Raw genomic sequence first — 22969 nt, forward strand, 5'->3', positions numbered from 1 at the left:
GCCGATTTTCATCTTGTGCGTATGCCCAAGTGGTTGTGCGCACACACACTTCAAAATACTCTTCTCCTTTGTTTCTTCATGTCTCTTCCCACTTGCATACTTTTCTTCCATTCTTATCAAGTCATTCCCACCTATTATACCTGAAATCACTCATTAAAAACATCAAGGTATCGAATGAATTGCAAATGAAATAAAAATTGATTGAATTAAGCACCAAAGATCATGTTTTCACAATTAGGAAAAATTTAGGGAGAGAACACAAAACCATGCTATTTAAGGGAATATATGTGGGTTTATACGATGAAATCCATGCAATTTCATCCAAAATTTATCATCAAATGTGGATTCATCAGTTAGCATAACTTTCCTCACCTTCCACAGCTGTGCGTCTTACTCAAGGTATAGCGACAGCTTTGCATCGCACTTTGTGCGAGTTTCTACCCTATGAGCCCATCTCCTGTCAACTCGGTTATAATGCTTCCTCTCTCTAAGTCCTTGCCTATTGCAAAAAAAACTTGTATCGCACTAACTCCATATTACTGTTCTTACGAGCGTCACCCTTCCGTATACCAAACTCATGACATTTTCCATACGATCGGTAGAACTCATAAGTAGACTCCAAACTACGCCAGACCATTTAGAGAATATCCTCCAGGGATAGACCTCAAACATCATGAAAACTCGACCCTATTTCATCAACCTGTTCAGTCCCATTTGGATCACCATTCATACGCTCAAAGCCAGGGGTACGTCCCCCTTTGTCCTTACATTCATCTACTCTACTCCCCATCGGCTTTTCCATTACCTTTTGACACTCCATTAAAAATCAACCACTGGAAACATACAGGCATAACATAATTAACAAAAATGCAGATTCACAATAGCCTTCATGCATAGAGAAAATACCTATCTTAAAACTACTTTCAGATAATTCGCTCATCCTAAAGGAATACTCCTTTCATATAAAAAATGCTTAGCTTAAAAATCATTTCACTAATCGGTGTTTGTTGTACTCTTCTTAGTGCAAACCATTGGTTTAAGCAGCATTACTGATATAAGCATTTTCGTTGGTTAGAAATTTCACACAAAATAATTCCGTTGATAGTATAGTTCTCAACCAAATAATAATACTCAAGTTTTAATAGATTTGGTTGTCACAAGTACAAATCCCAATAAGAATTAACTAAAGTATTTCAACCTCGGGTCGTCTCACAACGAATTGCAATGAAGTGATCAATTATTGGCTATGAAAGAAACAAGGGGGTTTGATTTGAAAAAGGGCAAGAAAATATAAAAGAAAGTAAATGACAAGAACTAATAAAATAAAGGAAAAGAACTCTTGTCTAGGACATAGGAATTTGAGATCACCATCCTTGTCTACAAACCATATATTGACAATTATGAATAACCAACCCATTAAGTCTACTTTTATGCTTGAAGTACGTACAATGTCTACCTCAATGCTTGAAGTACGTCAAATAGGCTTGATTAACATCAATCCATAAGTCCTAACCTAGCTACTAATTGACTTAGTAGTAGGCTAGTGTCAATGGTTATCAAATTGACCACATAGGATTCTCAAATCACCAATTCAATGAGACCCAATGACTTAAAGTCACTCAATTCCATTAGCCTAGGCCAAGAGTAAAGAGAACTACTCAAAAACTAGTGAAAACATTTTATCAAACACCTAGAGTGCAATAAAAGTAAACATCACAAAATGCAAGAATTAATGAAACCCATAACTAACATAAGCAAGAAATCAATAATAACAATGAAGATAAGCAATAAAAGAAGCATGGAAACATAAAATTGCAATGAAAGAAAATTAAATCTAAAAAAGGTTCATAAACATAAAAGAGAACAAAATAGAAATTAACAAGTAAAACTAGAAAAGTAAAGATGTAATAACGAGAAATTAAAAGGGAAAACTAAATCAAAACAAGAATTAAAAGTTGGATCTAAGAGAATTTAACCTAAACTACCTTAAATTCTAGAGAGAAGGGAGAGCTTTTCTCTCTAGAATTCTACCTACAACATGATGAAAACTAAACTATGACTTCTCTCCCCCCCAAATCTCTTGCCATCATTGGGTTCAAAAGCATCAGAAATAAGTTAGATTTGGGCCTCCTTGAGCTCAGAAATCGCCCCCAGCATATTGCCCTTAAGTTGGTCACGTGCTGCTTGTCACGCGTACGCGTGGGGTGATGCGTGTGCGTGGCCTTCAGTTCAACAAATCCTCATTTCTTCATTAATTCTCCATTTTTGCATGTTTTTTCTTCATTCCTTCAACCCAATATTTGCCCTCTAATCCTGAAATCACTTAACAAACATATCAAGGCATCGAATGGAATTAAAGTGAATTCAAATTAGCAATTTTAGGACCTAAAAAGCGTGTTTTTACTCTTAAGTACAAATTAGGAGCAATTCACAAAACCATACTATTTCATTGAATAAATGTAAAAAAATGTGATAAAATCTCCCAAATTAAGCACAAGATAAACTACGAAATCGGAGTTTATCAATTACACAACTGTACCTTATATCTACATTGCTATACAGATTAAAAAGAATAAAATGAATTAATTAGCACTAACCTTCTTATAGTTTGTAAAGGCAAACAATTTTTGTTGCTTTCAGTGCCACCAACTTCCACTCTTGATGAAGGGGGCTTGACAAAATCGAACCTCAATAGATCCGCGACCGATCAAAATGATATGCATCCATAACTTTGGTGGCAGGCTACTATAATTTATATCTCCCATGCGAATTTATACGTAGTATTTCTTCCATTTATCAGGAGCCACAGAGCAACCAAATTGGAAAGCAAATGGAGACTTAAGGTTGCATTAATCCACAAAGAAAACAATACAAGCCTTTTTTTTGGACTATACAAAACGAGATCTGCTACAACATTCCTCATCAACATCTGATAGAAGGGTCTAAAGCAAATTATCCTACAACTCCTTGTTGGCCCATTTTTTATGGCATAATCCACCTGGATCCACCACAAAAAAGTCCAAACGAATGTGATCTTAACTAACAAAGTTAATGCAACGTTAATTAATTTTTGCTGACAAGACCTACACGTTTTCCATAGATGTCATATTCAATCTGTCACGTTTTAAACCCAACTTATGTACCATGTATCGTTAGAGGGAGGCGTCTGTGTGGTTGTCATCACCCAAGGACAAATTTGGCGTTATCAAGGTAGAACTTTCCATCAAATAAAAGATGAAAAGCCAAACAAATGAAAAATCTAAAAATAAAAAAAATCAAATTTTGTAATTTTTTATAGTTTGATTTAAATTTTGGTTTTAAAATGAAAAACCTAAAATAAGTCAAACTAAATCAAACCTAAAATATGAATAAAATCTCAAAAATACTCTTAATCCTAATGGTCCTCGACCTAATATTTAATTTGGTCTTTGAAATTTAAGATTTGACTTAAATTGACTCCTAAAATTACAATTGACTTAATTCGTATTCCAAAATTTACAATAATAATTCGCGTTAGCCTCTTAACTGATTTCTCTGAATAGTGTGTTAATTTTGCACGTGACTAAGTTTTCTTATCTAAATTCTATATGATTGAAATTTACCAAATTTTTTAGAAACTTGACTAACTCTCTAATATTCTTACAAAAACTGCAATGACAAATTCAATTTAAAAAGTTTAGAGCTCTAAAGCAATGCTCAAACTTTTGAGAGCTTTAAAATTTAAATTACAGTAAATTATCAAAATAATACGTCACTAACAAAAATCAATTCAAAAATTAATATGAATTACAATTATAAATTTTGAGATTCAATTTAGACCCATTGAAATTTTAATACATTATTTGAATTGAGAGAATTTGAAGAAAAAAAAAATAGGTGAAACAGTAAATCTTTTATTGTTTGGATAAAAAAAATAAAATAAAAAAAATAATGTAAGACTTATTAACATATTTTCACTCAAAAAAAATAAATATAAAAAAATGTATAAACATTAATAAAATTATACATTTATTCTTTATTATTAATAAATTATAATTTTTATATAATATAAATAAAGATATTAATGTAATTTTATGTGCTTATGATTTTTTTTCTTATTTTTCTTTCGTCTAAACAATTTTTATTTATTTTTAATCTAAATAACACACACAATTTTTTTTTAATTTTCTTTTTTTCTATTTTCTTTTCAAACAAGGTGTATGGGTGAAAATTGAAATCGAGTTCCACCTTCGAATTTGGGAGTATTAACTCCTATCACTAACATTTTATGTTGTAACATACCAGAGTCACACGCAATCCAGCAGTCCAGCGCCACCAACAACGTGACAGAGCTCTCCACTCTCCTCAGTGATAGCCCCTAGACCCCTCCACTCTTTGCCGGCAGACAGCGTCACAGCGACACAACAACACTGGCATCCCATTCAGCCCTCGCGACACAGCAACAGTCGCAGTGCGGTCGCCTTCTCACCTTCCTCCGTTCCGTAGCCGCCGCCTCCGTCGCCTTCCTCGGTAGCCACCGTTTCCTTGCCGTCGCCTTCCAGATTCCGCTGCTGCCATCATCCTCCACACCTTCCTCCACGCTCTCTGAGTCTCTAGAATGGAGATGCCTCAGGTAATTTTATTTGTTTCTAAATGATTTGTTTCTACTTTCTAATTTTATCTTTTCAATTTGAACAAAATTAAAGCTAGCTTGTGTTGGTTTTTTATTTATGGAGTTGCTGAATGCTGATGAACAGAATTTGTATGCCTGGGTTGCTGCTGAACTGAATTTTATTTGGTTCTGAACTGGTTTTTTTTTTAATCTACTTTTTGGTTATGATTATATGTTCCTGGTTCTGATTTTTTGGTTAGGGTTTTGGTTATGGTTATTTGTTCTTGTTTCTAATTATTTGGTTCTAATTTTTTATTTGGTTATGAACTGATTTCTAAATTTTTATTTGATCTGAACTGATTTTTTTGACAATTGTTTGGGTGAGCTTCTACAAAAATATAATATTTTTTTAAAATATTTTTAAAAAAAGTAGAAGTAATTTTATGTTTAGATATCTCATGTAAAAATATTTTTTATTTAGCAATTGTATATCTGTATTTGGGTATAAATGATATAAAAGTAATTTTTTATTTATTTATTATGTTAAAAATATGTTTTAAAAATAAAAAAGATCTTTTAAAAAAATATGTAAATTGTAGTTTTTAATAAAAGATGTTTTCTTTTTTTCTAGTTCACCCAGACAAGCACTTATTGTATGTTTTGTTATTATTATGTGTTCTTGGTTCTGATTTTAAGGGTAGGATTTTGATTCTTTTCTGATTTGTTCTTGTTGTGAATGTTTGGTTCTAATTTTTTTGCTTTATATTTCTGCAGTTTGATTGATCCCAGGGCAAGTGAGAACATTGGTGTTTCAGAAGGTGAAACAGTTTAAAAACCGACAAAACAAACCAAACTGTACTGCGAACACCTCTAGTTTCGGGTGTTAGCCCTTTTTCTTGCCCAAAAGAAAAAAAAAAAAGATGGAAGTTATGTCTTTTTCTGTCACATTCACCCAATTTCATACATTTTCCTTTCTGAAACCAAAAGTAACAACAACCGAAATTCAGGGCCTTTCACTACCCAATAATAGGAGCAAACATTGCAATCTTTATTCATTTTCTTCTTCATCTTCAAGAAGTATAGCAGCAACAGCAACACTATACCCTTCCACCACCCAGAAGAACCGCTACTGGATGGTACTCATGGAGCCTCCACCTCATGGTGTCACCTCCAAGTCACAACTCATCGATTATTACGCCAACACTCTACACAAAGTCCTTGCCAGGTTTTGCCTCCTTTTTCATGCTCGTTCTCTTTTTATTTTTAAGTTGAGCTGAAAATTACTATAATTTTTGTTTCAAACAGTGAGAGAGATGCTCAAATGTGTATATATGATGCTTCCTGCGATACACACTTTGGTTTCTGTTGTGACATTGATCCACAAATAACCTCCCAACTCACAAGTAAGTTGTTGCTTTTCTTATTAATATAATGCATCTTAGATGTTTGAAGTTTAGTCTGTGGTATAGTATTGCACAATTGGCAATTACCATTGGTATTATACTATTATTCTTGAAGTAACTTCTCTGTTATTGTGCCCATATGTTTTTAGGTTTACCGGGGGTCTTGTTGGTTAGGCCTGATCCGGATTTCAGTTCTTCGAAAAAGGACTATAGTCTATCAAGTGGTCAAGAAGGTCTGCTATCGAATTCAAAACTACAATTTGAAACCAACATGTTATTCTTTCTTGAGAATTCAAAGCATTGGCTTGTTAGAATTGATAAACCTGCTGTTGGGATTGTTACAAAGGCTCAGATTGTCGATTATTTTGTTCAAATATTGACCAAGGTGATGGGAAAGTAAGAACAATGTACTTCTTTTGCATTAATTTTTATCACCTTTTCTTTTTACCTAAAGTTAGATGACAGTAATGTCTTCCCTATGTAGTGAAAAGGATGCTCAGATGTGCATATATCATGTTTCCTGGAAAAAAATATTTGGTTTTTGCTGTGAACTTGATGACGACTGTGCACAGGAGTTAGTTGGTTAGCACTGTTATGCTTAAAATTCAGTCATTTTGTGTAGAAGTATAAATTTCCACATTAAGTGTCCTTTTGTGGCCCAGGTGTGCCTGGTGTCTTATCAGTTCAACCAGATAATAATTTTGAGTCAGCAAATAAGGATTATGAAGGTTAGCAATCTTTCCAATAATTTTTGTGTTAGTTTCTTTTATGTGCATTTGAAGATCCTTGGTCTTAGCCCACGTGATACTTGGTTCTTGATTGCATTGAAAATCCTTCTAAATTCAAGGAAAAAATCATATTGTTTCCACTCCGTTTAATTTAATATAGGTTGTATTTTTTTAGATAAACAGTATACGAAACTTGAAATGCGCAGGTGAGTTTTATTTATAGGTCATAAAAAAATTTTGCTGAGTTAACATTTGGTGTAAAATTTCTTGTTTAGGTTGATAGTTTATAATTTTCTTTCTATGAGATTGTGTTCAAATACCTAATTCATGGTTTTCTCAGGTAATAACTTAGAAAACAGTTTGAGTGTGCAAAAATCTTTTGAAACAAGTCAGGCAGCTCCCCTGCAAACGAAAAAGCTTTTTGTGACAGGTACTCACAAGACTGACTCTGGATATAAATCGATCTTCTGTTCTGTCCCTGTGTATATATGTTATATGCTGATTTTTCAACTAAAAAAAATGAGAACTGCCTTTCCTTTCGAAAATATTTAAGTTAATGACCATGAAAAAAATATCAGTCAAAGAAAATCATTTTTTTTTTCCTTGAGAAATTATTCATTGCATTAAGAAAGTATTAATTGCTCTAATGTGGCTATCATGTTGAGTTTCATTTCCATACCATGTACCTACTTTTTATTCTGTGGGACAACACAATTTTATCTTAAGGAGAGCATTCTTGGTTCTCAAAAGATATGATACCACTTGACAATTTATTTTAATATTACAACATTTTTCTCTTAAACAGGGCTATCGTTTTATACATCTGAGAAAACCTTACGTGCAGCATTTGAAGGCTTTGGTGATCTTGTTGAAGGTAGCTCATCCTTCAAATATTGCATAATTTGCTCATCAATATTTAGTCTCTCAAGACCAAAGCAAACTTGCCTCAGCCTTTACTAATAAATGGTTATGCTTGACAGTCAAAATTATTATGGATAAAATTTCCAAAAGGTCCAAGGGTTATGCATTTGTTGAGTACACCACGGAGGAGGCTGCAAGCGCAGCATTGAAAGAGATGAATGGCCAGGTACATTCTTCTCGGTTCTCTATTTTTTTACACATTTTACCGGCATTTTTTTGTTTTCTTTCTTTCCTGGTTGTTATGGAAAATGAAAAGAATCTTGGATTTGAAAATATAGGATAACAGAAGCTAGGTGGTCTTTGATGATTTCATTTTGCTACAGATTATTAATGGATGGATGATAGTAGTGGATGTTGCCAAGACTAACCCGCCAAGGCACAACAGGGGTCATGTCAGGCCATCAGTTTGACAAGCCAAAAGCCTTTCAAGGTATTAACTATTTCTAGCCCTGCGCTCTTATTATAAGTCAAGATAACACAAACCAGAATACTGCAGAACATAATAGAATTATGTGCAATTATTATAGCCAACTATTCTCAACCTTAGGAGTCATTTCTATTTTATTTATGTTTATCCTGTCTTTTCAAGAGTTAAATCTTAACTATTAGTTGACTTGGTCTTGTACTAGCAGTAATAGACTAATACTTGGGATTAATTTTATATAATACCTGTGATCAATTTTATATATTTTCACATTAGTCAAAGAAATTCAGCTCCATATTAATTTTGATGCATAATTCAATTTTTTTAAATGATAAAAAAATATTACCCGCTCTTTATCTTAATTTAAAAAATCCGCTGTTTTATATCTGATTATAGTTATCCTACAAGGTTCCCAATAATCACTATCAAAATAGTTCACTCATATTACCTGCTGATTTAATGACAATCCTTTTTGCTTTTATGGTCTGTTATCTGTTGCTTAAAGTAAAAACTAACTTCATGGCATATTCTTCCCCCTTGTATCTATTCTAATATGTTTATGTCATGAATAATTCTAGGATTAAGGTTGTTTCTATACAGAACATTGAATAGTTCTTCTCCTACTATATGGAAATTAAAATAATCAGAGGATTCTCTGTCACCTCACATAAGTAATGATGAAAATTGTAAATAAGACGAGAGATACTCTAAAATAGGACAAGGTGATTTGTGTGGTACAACATTGGTGGGGGTGAGTTATGTAAGAAAAATATAAAGATAAAAAAATATAATTGGTAAGAGAAAAGTATATGGTTTTGCATCTGCAAAGAGAAAGAGATATAATGTTTTTTGGTGACAAGAGGTCCCACAAGGGAAGAAAACAAACTAGGAGGCTATTCTAGCATTCAAGCTAACAAAATGCATAAGCTCCTCTGTTAACTCAATCTAGGTAATATGATCAGATGCACTTCTAGCACAGTTATTATACTCGGATTGGACTGACCAATTCGATAAGAAAACCGGTGAACTGATACTTGTGCTAGTCCAATTTCAATTTTTGACCATTTTGGCAATTGGCCCGTAGAAAACCGGTGCAAAACCGAACCTGTTGACCTGATGGGTCAATGCCATCTGTGCACAACAACAGCAAGCTAGATCATAGAAGGAGTACCATAGCCTTTAAAAAGGTTTCCAGCAGCAAAGTCCCCACACGCCACCTCCTTGCATCATCAAGCAAGTGCCTTTTCTTGTGTTAGAAAGCATTATAAACACTCTCTTCCTTTAGTAGCTAGGCAATATGCAACTTGAGGTTTCATTCAAGGGCGCGGCTTTGGTGAGCCGAACATCTTTGGCTAACCAAGCATAAGACTTCACTATCGCTGACCAGTGCGCACTTTTAATGAGAGCCGTTGGATTATTTTGTTTTTTAATCCACCGGTGGAGATCACCCTGAAAGTTGATTGTTTTGATTGGCTAATGAATGCTTTTTGCAACTTTTGTGTCAAAGAGGTTACTTTAGAAAATTTAATTTGTTGCTAGTTATTGTTGTTAGATCTGAAATGTCTTTGGGTTATATGGCAAAAATTTATGAATTTGTAAGTTTAAATTAATTAGAGTTAAGTATTCTGTATTATGTTAACTAAATGACGATGAAGTTGGGCTGGGAATGAGATGCATCGTGGACGTCAGTTTGTCGCATAGAAGAAACGCACGAGTTTACATTTCTGCCACTCGCTATCAGTTGCACGAAGTTACCCCGCCCAGAATTGCGGTGCAAAAATTGCCTACTCGTTGAATTGCGTATCTGCCGCGATGCAAGCATTCCAAGGATGACGAAACGTTAGTGTTATCACCGGAACCGGACTCGATCCCCATGATGACGAGTGGTGGTTCAGGCAGAGGATTAGATTGGCCAGAGAGGATCAGAGAAGAAGGATCAAAGCAGCACAGAGAAGTGTGCTTGGTGAGTGACAAAGGAGAGGGAGAAGAGATTTCAGGTCGGGCGGGTCAACTTGGCACATAGTTGGGTTGGGCTTGGTTGCAGTCAATACCTATGAGAAAAAACATAATGGAGCTTTATATTTTTTTCTAAAACGAATGTTTGGCTAATGAATTGGGTTATTAATAATGTTGTTAAAAATATACCAATCCTTAAATACGGTCCCTTCTTTTTTTTTTTTTGGACGGGGTGGGTAACTAAACCCAACAAACCAAGCCCAGAATAAGACACTTAATCCCTCAAACTAACTCCCTACCTACCCGGATGAATTGCTTTCCCTCCCCTGCAACCAAACTTCTATAAGGAAACACAATTAACTACACTACTATGAAGAAGCACAATTGACGCCAAAAAGAGATCAAGTAAAACTGTAGGTCCGCTTTGAGGAGCAAAAGCGCGGGACGAGATGCACCTCACTCCAGAACGCGGACGATCTGGCGCGGGGAGACGGGAGCTGTGAAACCCATCGCTGATGCAACTCAGACATGGCGCCACTGATGATGGAAAGGTAAGCCCAACTTCTCATTCCTAATTATCTCTGCAATCTGTTTGGGCGGGTTAGATGGCCAATTATTGGTTAGTTGATTTTGCAATTTCAGAGATGCCAAGGTGTGAGCTAGCTTGTTCCCTTCTCGAGGAATCCAAGAAAAACCACAGTTTGGAAGTCTCCTTTGGATAGCTTTAATGTCTTGAATTATTGGTTCTACTTCCCAAAATGTAATTCCTTCTTTGATTGCTTGAATAAGTTGAAAGCAGTCAGATTCAATAGTTGCATTCTCAATTTGAGATTTTCTATTAAAATGATTGCTTCTCTTATGGCAGTTGCTTCTGCAAGGATGCTGGAGTTCGTTTGGATTTTTGAAGTTGTCCCTCCCATGAGGGTTCCATTGCAATCTCTGATCGCTACTGCTATACTTCCTGATTTTGTGTCATTGGAGAAGGCTGCACCCGTATTCAATTTGAGCCAATTTTGAGGAGGGGCTCTCCAGATTATAGGTACCGTCCTTCTCCTGTTTGATTCTTTGGTGCTATTATTTTCCTTCTCTGTTGCTTTGAAATATTCTAGTTCAAGATTTTTTGCATAGTTAATAGTAGACTTTGGATCAGGTTCTCTGTCATGAAAAACTTTTTCATTTCTTGTTTTCCAAATTGCCCACATTGTGATACCAATTCGACTCCACATTTGATTTGCTTCTATTCTGCCTCTTTGGTTGCACTTCTTAAATATTTCTTGTAGCCACATCCCGACTGAGTTTACGCTTTCCTTTGTTGGTGTACATTGAGCTTGCGAGCCAAACCATACCGCTCTTGTCCAATCACATGATAGTAGAGCATGTTCGATGGTTTCCTCCGCCTGCATACAATTTGGACATAGATTACTGTTAGTTATCTTTTTCTTAATCAAATTGGCTTTTACCGGGAGGATATTATGGATTGTCCTCACTTCCCGGAACAAACAAGAAGTAAAAAAAAAAAAGTCACAGTTAAAGTTTATTAGTAGATGATTAATTTAACAGAAGTATTAAATTATTGAATGATATAATAATTATAATATTTTGTAAAACCAAAATAGTTGAATAATGTGAAATTTTGTCAGATGTGCATAAATAAATTTATCATGGTAAACAATTGATCATGGTGTATAAAATTACTAGAAGAGTTGAATAATGAACATGAATATATGTACTAATGGCTTATTATATTCGTACAAGATACTATAATTATTAATGTTATTATAAAGTCCGCATTACATATTATTTTATTCTAACCTTAGAGAGAAGTACAGTAAATTTATTTAAACCATTCCTTTTGTATTCTCTATTCATGGAAACAATTTAATAGGAAATGTTACTCTTTATATAATATAACGGGAGTCATTTAGGTAAAGATGCTTAAAACATCTTTTTTTAAAGATTTTTTTTAATAATTAATATTCAACCTATGTAATCGATCAAACTATGTTATTTTTGTCAAAATTAGATGAAATAAATCAGTTTGATCGAAAAATCGATAAACGAAATCTTGAACCAATTTAAATTAATATTTTTTATAAAAATGACTATAATACCCTTATTATAAAAATGACTTAAAATATTTCTACTATATATTTTAAAACTCTAAATTCTAATCTTTCTCTTCTCTCTATGCCATCATAGAATTAGAATTTAGGATTTTCAAAATTAATATATATAATAAGAATATTTTAGTCATTTTTTATAATAAGAGTATTATAGTTATTTTCTATAAAAAAATATTAATTTATATCGGTTCAAAATTTGATTTATCGAGATTTTTAGGTCAAATTGGTTTGTTTGGTCTAATTTTGACAAAAATAACACAGTTTGATTGATTATATATGTTAAATTTTAATTATTAAAAAGTGTCTTTAAAAAAAGATGTTTTAAGCGTCTTTATGTGAATGGCTCCTGTATGTAATATTACGCAATGCTAAAAATTATAATATAATAATATTCTTTTCTCTTATTATTTGGTTTTGTCTAAAAGCATCAATAAAGAAACGTGCGAGGCACTGAATCCTAATGTCAGTATAATAAAGTTAAAAAAACAATATAATAATAACAAATAGAACGCTATGTGGTCGTTCCTTGATATTCTCCAATAACCTAACCTTTTTGCAAATGGCTGGAATATCCAAGAAGAATAGAAAGAAAAGGAATGTACTCGTTGAGTACGAATTTCTGCTTAATCTTTTTCCTTATAACATATGGGTGAGGATTGCCACGAAGATTGCATCGAATTCGATTCAGGAACTGTTTCACATGCAGGCAACATGCAAGGTGTTTCTTGATGCAGCGATGTCCGACGCTGTCTACAAGTATGCGACGATGTGGTATCTGCTGCTAGTGTCCTCTTCATATTACTTTGATCGGCCTGAAAGGAGGTTCATTGATCGCTGCGTGAAAGCGGAAATCCGGATGTTTTATTCTGGCATGGGTTGATGCAGTATTTCTAAATTGGCCACATTGACCTTGGAATGCAGCAACTGGTTAGGGCTGCAACGGAAGACAATGTTGAAGTCGGTTACGTGTGTGGCATGCCGTTGCTATGTAATAACAAAGACAAAGCAGCAAAGAAGGGGAGTTGAATTTTTTAAGTTATACGTACTTCTGGAACAGTCGAAAGGTGCAGAGAGCTCTTAAGGGAATTGTTTGAGCAGTGGTGGGTGCAGGAGAAACCTTCAGATCCTGGATAACCTGTGGTTTGTTAGTCTATTAGTTGTCCTACCAGCAACGCTATGAGCGTTGTCGAAGATGTGTTCAGTGTCTTGTGTGTACTGTCTGACTGATTACGAGGTGATGGTCTTCTTGAAAATGTTTACATTTTAATGAACATTATTATTTAGCAATTTTTTTTGTTTAAATGTATTGTTTATGCTTCTCTTATCTGACAGTACAGTATCTAACATTGTCTTTTGTTTTGTTATGAATGATTATTTCTCCTTAACAAATAAATTATGTTTTTATTACGTTTCTACTTTTGTGTGTGGAAAAATCTCAGTTTAATATGGTATAGAAGGCTTATTCGATAATGATTTAACTTCTGTAAATAAATATAAATAAAATATTATATTTTAAAAAATAATTGAGATAATTAAATACATGTTTCTAAATATCTGTAACGTATAAGTTAAAAATGTTACAAGAAAAATTTGTTGACAACTAAAAAAATTGATGACTTATCAGTTTATTGTTCCTTTTATTTTTTTATTTTTTTCAAAAAACGCATGTTGATAACTTTTTGTTACTTTTATTTTATGGCATCAACAGAAAAATAATTTACTTAAAGTTTTGTTGACAAAATTTTAAATGTAGGTGAATATGAAATTTTCATTTACTTAAAAAATATTTTATTCTAATATAATTATAACTTAAATAAATTAGTAGATAATTGATATGAATCATGCATTAATCTTTCGAAAACTACCATTAATTCTTATATTTAATTTAATGAACTTAAAAAGAAATTTTTTTTTAGTTTAATTATATAAAAAATATTAAGAAAAAACATACTATGGTTTATGTTGCATTTTGAATACAACAACAACAACAAAGCCATAAAAAGTTAATGTTAGAATTTTCATGTAATATACATATACTACCTTATAATTTTAAATTATACACTATTTAATTTATACTAATAGGAACAAATCTAATTATAAATGCTAAAATTTAAAATTTGTTTGTTCAAACTATATCTAAGTTTCGAGGATACCATAGTACAATAAGTGCATAGCATGCATATGCACAATTATGGTTTCATGTAGAATGTGTGCCTGTGGTGTTAGATTTGACATTAGCTTTTTCACGATGTGATGCGATTGATGGTTGAAAAGTGTTAATTTATGGTGTTTAATAATTTACATGTCATAAACGGATTTAGATTTTCTAAAATTTGAATTTTATTTTAGAAGAGTAAAGTGTGATTTTCTATCCTTAAATAGTTTCTCTTTTATATTTATTCTTGCTTCCACCTATAAAATCAATGATGAGAAATCACACTTTAATCTCTAAAGTGAAATTCAAACTTTAGAAGATCTAAATTCGTCACAGTAATAATAGATAGAACTGGTAGTTTGGTAAGGTAATGGACAGTGATGGTTTAGGATAATTTTTAGATAAAAAATATTTTATTATTAACAATGAATGTAAATTAAATATTTTATTCTTTTGTAGACAAAAATACTTATGAATTGTTTAAAACACTTTGAATAGTCAGTAAATTTTTTTACATTAATCTCTTTACAATAAATTCATGTAAGTTATATATCTTATTATTAGCAACAAATCAATTTTAATAAACAATGTTTGTCTTACTGTAAAATAAGATTAAATTATTCATGGGTTAAAATAAAATAGAATATAGCAAGGTCAAACATAATTTTCTATATGCTTTGTAGTAAATTTTAAAATACCAATGGAGGCATATGCCCCCACACTTATGCATGTAAATTCGTCCTTGGTAATGGGCATTTCAACATATGCCAATTGTGTTTGTTATTAAATTTCAATATCAAATTCGAACACTCTACAAAAGTTAAATTATTTGTAATCAATGTAGTTAAAAGCCGTGGAGAAATTTTGAGGGGGTGAGGAAATATTTTTAGCTGTCATTTTTTTCCGTGAACACAATTATAGCTATATTAAATAAATTTAGTTCTTGAAAAATAACTATATTGATCTAATAACAATTCTAATACGTGATCTATAGAATGTTTTTTAAACGAAAATTGTTTTAATGAGAATATATGTTTTATGTATGTTTAATAATAATCTAGTATAATTTGTGTTTACTAAGTGGTCAGCCAAAGAAAAGAGAATAATACATTGCATCATTGCATGCATGGCTTTAGTCAAAAGCTACTGGTCATCTTTATTGGGAAAGTGTAAATATAATATGTGAAAATTATTTTTTGGTTTATAGAAGCAGCTTTTAAATATTTAATGCATTAAGATTAAAGAAACGTATTCAGGTTTTTCGGATAAAATGTATTCGTTAGGACCCTGTAAGATTTTTTGTTAGTACTAGGCATAGTTTCTTATTCGTGTTTCTACGATTAATTATTATAATAATATATTTTAATTTGTCTTAATGGTATACGTTTTCCAATAGCCATCTAGTTTAATGCGCTAAACACCTCATTATATTTATTTTGGACGTCGTTTGATTTTTCTAGGTTAATTAATATTTTGTTTATTGAAACTCGAATGTTTACATCAACCGGTTTGATCATGAGGGAAGAATAAACTAATACAATGCTTTTGTTAGTAAAATTAAGATTTAATTTAATTTTTTGCTCTTTCATTTGTAGTTTATTAAGATTACATTCTCTAAATACAAACACAATCTTAATGGGCAAATATAGTGGCCATAGTATTCATTACGTCAGAGTTTGATTGTAATCAGCAAAATTGTTGTAATTTAAAATAAGTAGGTTGCCCTGGTAATTATTTATAACTTGGAACATATTATTCATGTTTATATTATATAACTGAATAAATATCTGAATGAGTAAAAATATATTTTATGCATTTTACCCAGAACCCTAAACATTTCGCTTTTTGTTTTCAGTCTTAGCCGGACATAGTTATACGAATTTTTATTGCTTGTTAATTATTTTTCAGCCGTAACTTATTCAACTGATTGAAGTTCAATGTATTGGTATTACAATATTGAAAGATTATGACAAAAGAAACAAAAACAATCATTTCAAAGAATTCAATGGACAAAACTGTTTTCATAGAACTTGATAATAAGCATTACGTATCTGCTAATATTAAATATAGTGAAATTTGATCATTTAATTTGACTATTAAACAACATAGCAATCATGTAATGAAATTTAAAAAGGGAAAAACATTTAATCAGCATAAAACTTTTTTGATTATATATAAAATTTTAAAATATATATATTTGAAATATACGAGTTAATTTGCTTAAATGAAGTGAAAAGTGAACCTAACCCAAAAACAGGTTGACAAATTAAATAGTATCAACTCATAGTCGATACGACAATGGATGCAAGGGACATGCATGACTAGCATCTCCATCACTGTCATCGCGGTCCTACCCTCTTCCCTGGCAGTGATGGTCATAGATACTGTTGAAGGTTGCACATGAGAATGGAGAAAGAGTGCAGGGGATAGAAAAACCAGAGAGAAGAAGGAGTGGAAATGTGAACTTGTATTAAATGATGAATCACACTTTTTACATAACTGACCTTCCTATATTTATACACAACTAACTAACTACTGATTATCATAAATATCTAACTACTCTCATCAGTTTTCTCTAACTAACTATCAGCAGACTCACTTGTTAAGTAACACCCTCCTTTAAGCTTGGAGGGTTGACCACGAATATGTTCAACAGCCCAAACTTACCATGGATGTAATGGAAAGGACTTGGTGCTAGTGGCTTAGTCAAAATGTCTGCAACCTGCTCATGTGTAGGGATAGGTAGCAGATTAATCACCCTTTCTTGTAGTTTGTAGCGGACAATGTGGCAATCCGCTTCGATATGCTTTGTCTGTTCATAGAAGACTGGATTAGTGGCAATGTACACAGCAGACTTGCTATCACAGTAGATGTTCGCTGCCTTCTAAAGTGGTTCGCCAAGTCCCAAAGAACATAACTCATCCATTGGACCTCCCTAATTGCAAGTGCTAACGCCCTATATTCTGCCTCGGAGGAGGAAGCAGTGACTGTAAGTTGCTTTTTGCTCTTCCAACTAACAAGAGATGATCCAAGATAAGAGTAATAAGCTGAGATCGACCTCCTAGAGTCAGGACACCCTGCCCGGTCCGAGTCTGAGAAGCCTGTGAGATTCAAGTCTGATTTGGCTGAGAAGAAAAGGCCAGTAGCTAGGGATCCTTTCACGTACCTCAATATTCGATGAGCAGCTCGCAAATGCTCTGTGGTAGGACAATTCAAAAATAGACTCAATTTTCCCATAGCAAAACTTATATCCGGCCTAGTGTTCGAAAGATAGAGCAACTTTTCAATGATTCTTCGGTATGGAGTAGAATCAGACAGTAGCTTCCCATCACTTTTACTTAGCTTTGCACCATAATCCATTGGTGTTGGGACAGGCTTGCATCCCTCAAAACCTGTTTCTTTAAGCAAATCCAACACATATTTTTGTTGATACAAATCAATTCCTCTTTGTGATCTAGCCACTTCTAAGCTAAGAAAATATTTGAGGTCCCCAATATCTTTGATCCAAAATCTATCATCAAGTATCTTCTTCACATTCTCAATCTCATTGAGATCATCACCTGCCAAAATCAAATCATCAACGTAAATTAAGACTGTTGTGAATCCTTTTGGAGTTGATTTTGTGAACAAACTATAATCTGGTTTGCATTGCTTGAAACCCAGCTCCACAAGAACAGATTTGAGTTTTGAATTCCACTGCCTACTAGCTTGTTTCAATCCATATAGTGACTTCTCAAGTTTGCACTCTTGTCCTAGCTTTGCATGAAGTCCTTCTGGCACCTTCATGTATGCTTCTTCATCCAAGTCACCATGCAAAAACGCAGTATTAACATCAATTTATTTCAAGTGCCAGCCTTTCACAGCAGTATGAGCCAAAACCACTCGCAATGTTCCCAATTTAACAACTGGACTAAAGGTATCCTTGTAATCAACTCCAGGAAGCTGTGTGAATCCCTTTGCAATGAGGAAAGCTTTGTGACGTTCTACACTATCATTCGAATGATACTTGACCTTGAATACCTACTTATATCCTATTGCCTTCATGCCAGGTGGGAGTGAGGTCAACTTCCAGGTTTTATTTTCATCCAGAGCAGTTAGTTCAACTTTAATAGTTTCTTACCAGCGAGTTTAAGATATCGCATCTTCATAGTGCTTAGGCTCGATGTTTTGAATAGCTAATGAGTATGCAAAATGCATGGGAGAAATAGAATGATAGGATAAAAAGTCTGAGATAGGATATCTTTAAAGATTTTGCATGGTTTTTGAATTTTCATTGATGGCTGTCATACATTTGTAATCTTTAAAGTAAGCTAGTGGTTTTGAAATTCTTGTGGATCTTCTCAGCATAACATGAGTAGGTAGACTAGGTGAATCATGCACCTGTGTATCTAATTTAGGACTAGTGTCTACATTTGTATATGATGTATGGTCAGGATTATCAAAAGCTTCCAAATGATGCATGGGACTATCATGGGGCATTGAAGGTGAGATTCTATCTTTGTTTAGACTATCTAAATGAATACTAGAATGCATAGGAGATGAATGTTGAATATGATTCTGATTCATGTGATCATGATTGAGTGCATGTGCATTATTATTTGGATTTGTGATATGCAATTGGTCAGCTAAAAATTTTTTATTTGTAAAATTAGTGTTAGTATTTTCAGATTGAGTGCTAGCATCTTTATATTGAGCCTCAATCCCAGACTATGGAAATAAATCTTCATAAACTTGAACATCTCTAGAAGTGAAGAATTCTTTAGTTTGTAAGTCAAATAGCAGATAGCCCTTAACACCCTCCCTGAATCCAAGATGCAGACATTTTCTTGCTCTTGGATCCAGTTTGGTTCTGTTATGCGTAATAGTATTAGCATAAGCAAGGCAACTAAACACCCGAAGATAAAGTAGATTTGGTGGAGCATTGTATAAAACCTGATGGCATGTTCGGTTGGTCAAGAATGGTGAGGGCAACCTGTTAATCAAATAAATCGCATGTTCAACACCATAGCACCAAAAGATTTTGGGCAGGTGAGAATGAATCATAATGGTGCGAGCCACGGTTAGAATGTGTTAATGCTTTCACTCAACGGTTCCGTTCTGCTGTAGTGTCTCAACACAAGATCGTTGGTGCAAAATTCCAAAATTGTTATAAAATGAAGGCATTGAAAATTCAGTACCATTATTAGACCTGATTATTTTCACCATTGTATTGAACTGAGTTTTGAAAAAATTAATAAATTTCTTCACCAATTGAGCTGTTTCAGCCTTGGTTTTCATAAGAAAAATCCATGTAAATCTAGATTTATCATCCACAACTGACAAAAAATATTTGTGATCAGAAAATGAAAGAATGGAGACCGGGCCCCAAATATCCAAATGAATCAACTCAAGTACATTTTCAGCGACAGAAACACTATGTGAAAATACTAACCGTTTTTACTTGCCAAGATGTGGAAATTACATGGCTCCTTGCTTATTGAACAATCTACAATTCAAACTATTGTTTTAGTATTGCTAACCTATTATTAGATGGATGTCCTATTTTATCATACCGCAAATTTTTCTTAGATGTATGATGAATGAGTGCAGTAATGTGTGATGCATGTGTTGGTCCTTGAACCTCGTGGTGCAAAATGTATATGCCATCAATATTTCTAACTGCATCAATCATCTTCAAATTGTGCTGATCCTGTATCTCACACATTTCATCAGTAAAACTCATTTTGCAATGCAATGATGATTTCAGTTTTGAGACTAAGATTAGTTTAAAATTGAATGAAGGGATGTATAATGCATTTGTGAGAAATAATGTGCCAGAAAACAAAATCGTCCCCATGATGCAGCTGGTAGTGTGGGCACCATTTGAATAATCTAACAATTATTGGTTCAATTTTTAGAAAATCTTTGAAATCTTTGATGTTATATGAGACATGGTCTGTGGCACCAGTGTCTATTACCCTGGATTTATGCTTTTGAATGCATACATCTAGAGCCTATATGTGAGAATTAAAATGCAAAAGATGAACCATTCTACCTTGATGAGGTGATGGTTGAGGTTGTGTTGCAATCTGGCTGACACTATGGATATGCTTGACCTCTTACTTGATAAGTAGAGTGATGAGCGGATAATTTATACGCTTTTTGATATTGTTTTTAGGTAGCTTTTAATAGGTTTTACTTACTTTTTAGTATATCATAATTATTTTTTATGCAAAAATCACATTTCTGGACTTTACTATGAGTTTGTGTGTTTTTTTGTGATTTCAGGTATTTTCTGGCTGAAATTGAGGGACCAGAGCAAAAATCTGATCCAGAGGTTGAAAAAAAGGACTGCTGATGCTGTTGGATTCTGACCTCCCTGCACTCGAAGTGGCTTTTCTGGAGTTACAGAAGACCAATTGGCGCTCTCTCAATTGCGTTGGAAAGTAGACATTCTGGGCTTTCCAGCAATGTATAATAGTCCATACTTTGCCCGAGATTTGATGGCCCAAACAGGCGTCCAAACGCCACCCAGAGACCCTTTTCTGGAGTAAAACGCCAGAATTGGCACCCAAACTGGCGTTTAACTCCAAGAATAGCACAAGCACGTGAAAGCTAAGAAGTTCAGCCCAAACACTCACCAAGTGGGCCCCGGAAGTGGATTTCTGCACTCTCTGCATCTAGTTACTCATTCTCTGTAAACCTAGGTTACTAATCTAGTATAAAAACTACTTTTAGAGATTCATTTTGTAACTTATGACATTTTTACATTCCTTATTGTAACTTTGACGGCATGAGTCTCTAAACCCCCTGGTTGGGGTGAGGAGCTCTACTGTGTCTCGATGAATTAATGCAATTACTACTGTTTTCTATTCAATCGCGCTTGCTTCTGTACTAAGATATTCATTCGTACTTCAATGTGATGAATGTGATGATTCGTGACACTCATCACCATTCTCAACTTATGAACGCGTGCCTGACAACCACTTCCGTTCTACCTGCAATAGCTTGAGTGTGTATCTCTTGGGCTCCTGATTCACGAGTTTGATTGTCTTTTCTGACAACAGAGCATTTAATTCTGTGAGATCAGAACCTTCGTGGTAGAGGCTAGAATTAATTGGCAGCATTCCTGAGATCCGGAAAGTCTAAACCTTGTTTGTGGTATTCCGAGTAGGATCTGGGAAGGGATGACTGTGATGAGTTTCAAACTCACAATTGTTGGGCGCAGTGACAGTGTGCAAAAGGATCAATGGATCTTATTCCAACACAAGTGAGGACCAACAGATGATTAGCCATGTACATGGACCATTTTCACTGGGAGGACGGATGGTAGCCATTGACAATGGTGATCCACCAACATACAGCTTGCCATGGAAGGAGCCTTGCGTGTTTGAAGAAGAAGGCAGTAGGAAAGCAGAGATTTAGAGGGCAAAGCATCTCCGAAACCTCAACCTGTTCTTCATTACTACATAACAAGTATTGTTTATTCCATGCTCTTTTATTTTTTTACAAATAAAACTAAGAATTACTATTGATATCCTGACTAAGAATAATAAGATAACCATAGCTTGCTTCAAGCCGGCAATCTCCGTGGGATCGACCCTTACTCACGTAAGGTATTACTTGGACGACCCAGTGCACTTGCTGGTTAGTTGTGCGGAGTTGCAAAGTGTGATTGCAAATTTTGTGCACCAAGTTTTTGGCGCCGTTGCCGGGGATTGTTCGATTTTGGACAACTGACGGTTCATCTTGTTGCTTAGATTTGGAAGAATTTATCTTTTTGGTTTAGAGTCACTAACTTTGAGTTCTTTATTTTCTTTTCAAAAGAAAAAAAAATTTGTTTCTTGTTTGAGTCTTGTGTCAATTGCATGTTTTAATTTTTCTTAAAATTTTTTTGAAAATATATACATTGTGTTCTTTCTTGATCTTCAAGTTGTTCTTGTTAATTTTTCTTGTTTGATTTTTAGTTTTTCTTGTTTTGTGTCTTTCCTTGTTTTTCTTGTGCATTTTCGAATTATTAGTGTCCAAAGCATAAAATTTTTTTAAGTTTGGTGTTCTTTGTGTTTCTATTTTCCTAAAAATTTTCAAAAATTATTCATTTTGATCTTCAAAGTGTTCTTGGTGTTCATCTTGACATTCAAAGTTTTCTTGTTTGTTTTCTTTGTTTTGATCTAAAAATTCTATGTTTTGTGTTATTTTATTGTTTTTCTCTTTCCTCATTAAATTCAAAAATATATTTTCTCTTTATTTTAATTGAATTTTCCAATTTTCCTTTTTTTAAAAAAAAATTCAGATTTTTATTTTAAAATTTTTATTTTTTCTTATCTTAGTTTTAAATTTCAAAATTCAAATCTTTTTCCAGAATCATATCTTTTTCAAAATCTTATCTTATCTTTTCTAATCTCAAATTTTAAAATCATATCTTTTTCAAATCTTTTCTTTTATGTATTTTCTTACAAGTATCTTTAATTTTAAGACATATCTTTTTCAAAACTTCCTAACCACTTTCTCTTTCTTCATTTTTCGAAAATCATATCCAAAATTTTTCAAATCTTTTTAATTAATTAATTAGTTTAGTTTTCTAATTTCTTTTATTTCTTTTTTCTTTCTTAATTTTCGAAACTTATATTCAATTTTTCATTTATTTTATTTTATTTTTTCCTTTTTATTTCGGTTTTCAAAAAAAAAA

The 22969-nt window shown here is 33.3% G+C and overlaps 2 protein-coding genes across 15 annotated transcripts; one reads left to right on the forward strand and one right to left on the reverse strand.

The window, feature by feature from the left end:
- The first annotated feature begins 4188 nt into the window (after positions 1 to 4188).
- LOC112711022 (organelle RRM domain-containing protein 1, chloroplastic) lies at positions 4189 to 13553 on the forward strand. Of its 14 annotated transcripts, none has more exons than XM_072202996.1 (13): positions 4189 to 4612; positions 5366 to 5816; positions 5897 to 5994; positions 6144 to 6390; positions 6479 to 6576; positions 6657 to 6722; positions 7063 to 7152; positions 7528 to 7596; positions 7703 to 7809; positions 7967 to 10574; positions 10666 to 10783; positions 10889 to 11062; positions 11304 to 13553. In XM_072202996.1, exons 2-10 carry the CDS (start codon positions 5512 to 5514, stop codon positions 8051 to 8053), a joined length of 1167 nt encoding a protein of 388 aa, XP_072059097.1. In that variant the 5' UTR covers positions 4189 to 4612; positions 5366 to 5511; the 3' UTR covers positions 8054 to 10574; positions 10666 to 10783; positions 10889 to 11062; positions 11304 to 13553. The 14 variants fall into 14 exon arrangements, with proteins under 14 accessions (XP_072059097.1, XP_029144926.1, XP_072059100.1 ...); XM_029289093.2 differs by having other exon boundaries at positions 12853 to 13553; XM_072202999.1 differs by having other exon boundaries at positions 6678 to 6722.
- A 3502-nt stretch (positions 13554 to 17055) lies between these two features.
- Positions 17056 to 18087, reverse strand: LOC140175133 (uncharacterized mitochondrial protein AtMg00810-like). The gene has a single exon (XM_072202060.1). The coding sequence runs from the start codon at positions 18085 to 18087 to the stop codon at positions 17056 to 17058; it is 1032 nt and encodes a 343-aa protein (XP_072058161.1).
- Positions 18088 to 22969: the final 4882 nt, after the last annotated feature.

This window comes from Arachis hypogaea, chromosome 9 (assembly GCF_003086295.3).
Source record: "Arachis hypogaea cultivar Tifrunner chromosome 9, arahy.Tifrunner.gnm2.J5K5, whole genome shotgun sequence".
NCBI classification, from domain to species: domain Eukaryota; kingdom Viridiplantae; phylum Streptophyta; class Magnoliopsida; order Fabales; family Fabaceae; genus Arachis; species Arachis hypogaea.

Excerpts from the sequence above, each read along its gene's own strand:
- LOC112711022 (XM_072202996.1), top strand. The coding sequence starts at position 5,512 with ATGGAAGTTATGTCTTTTTCTGTCACATTCACCCAATTTCATACATTT. Across the intron at positions 6,391-6,478 it reads TTGACCAAGGTGATGGGAAA|TGAAAAGGATGCTCAGATGT; the intron begins GTAAGAACAATG and ends TTCCCTATGTAG. Across the intron at positions 7,810-7,966 it reads TGAAAGAGATGAATGGCCAG|ATTATTAATGGATGGATGAT; the intron begins GTACATTCTTCT and ends ATTTTGCTACAG.
- LOC140175133 (XM_072202060.1), bottom strand. The coding sequence starts at position 18,087 with ATGAAGGTGCCAGAAGGACTTCATGCAAAGCTAGGACAAGAGTGCAAA.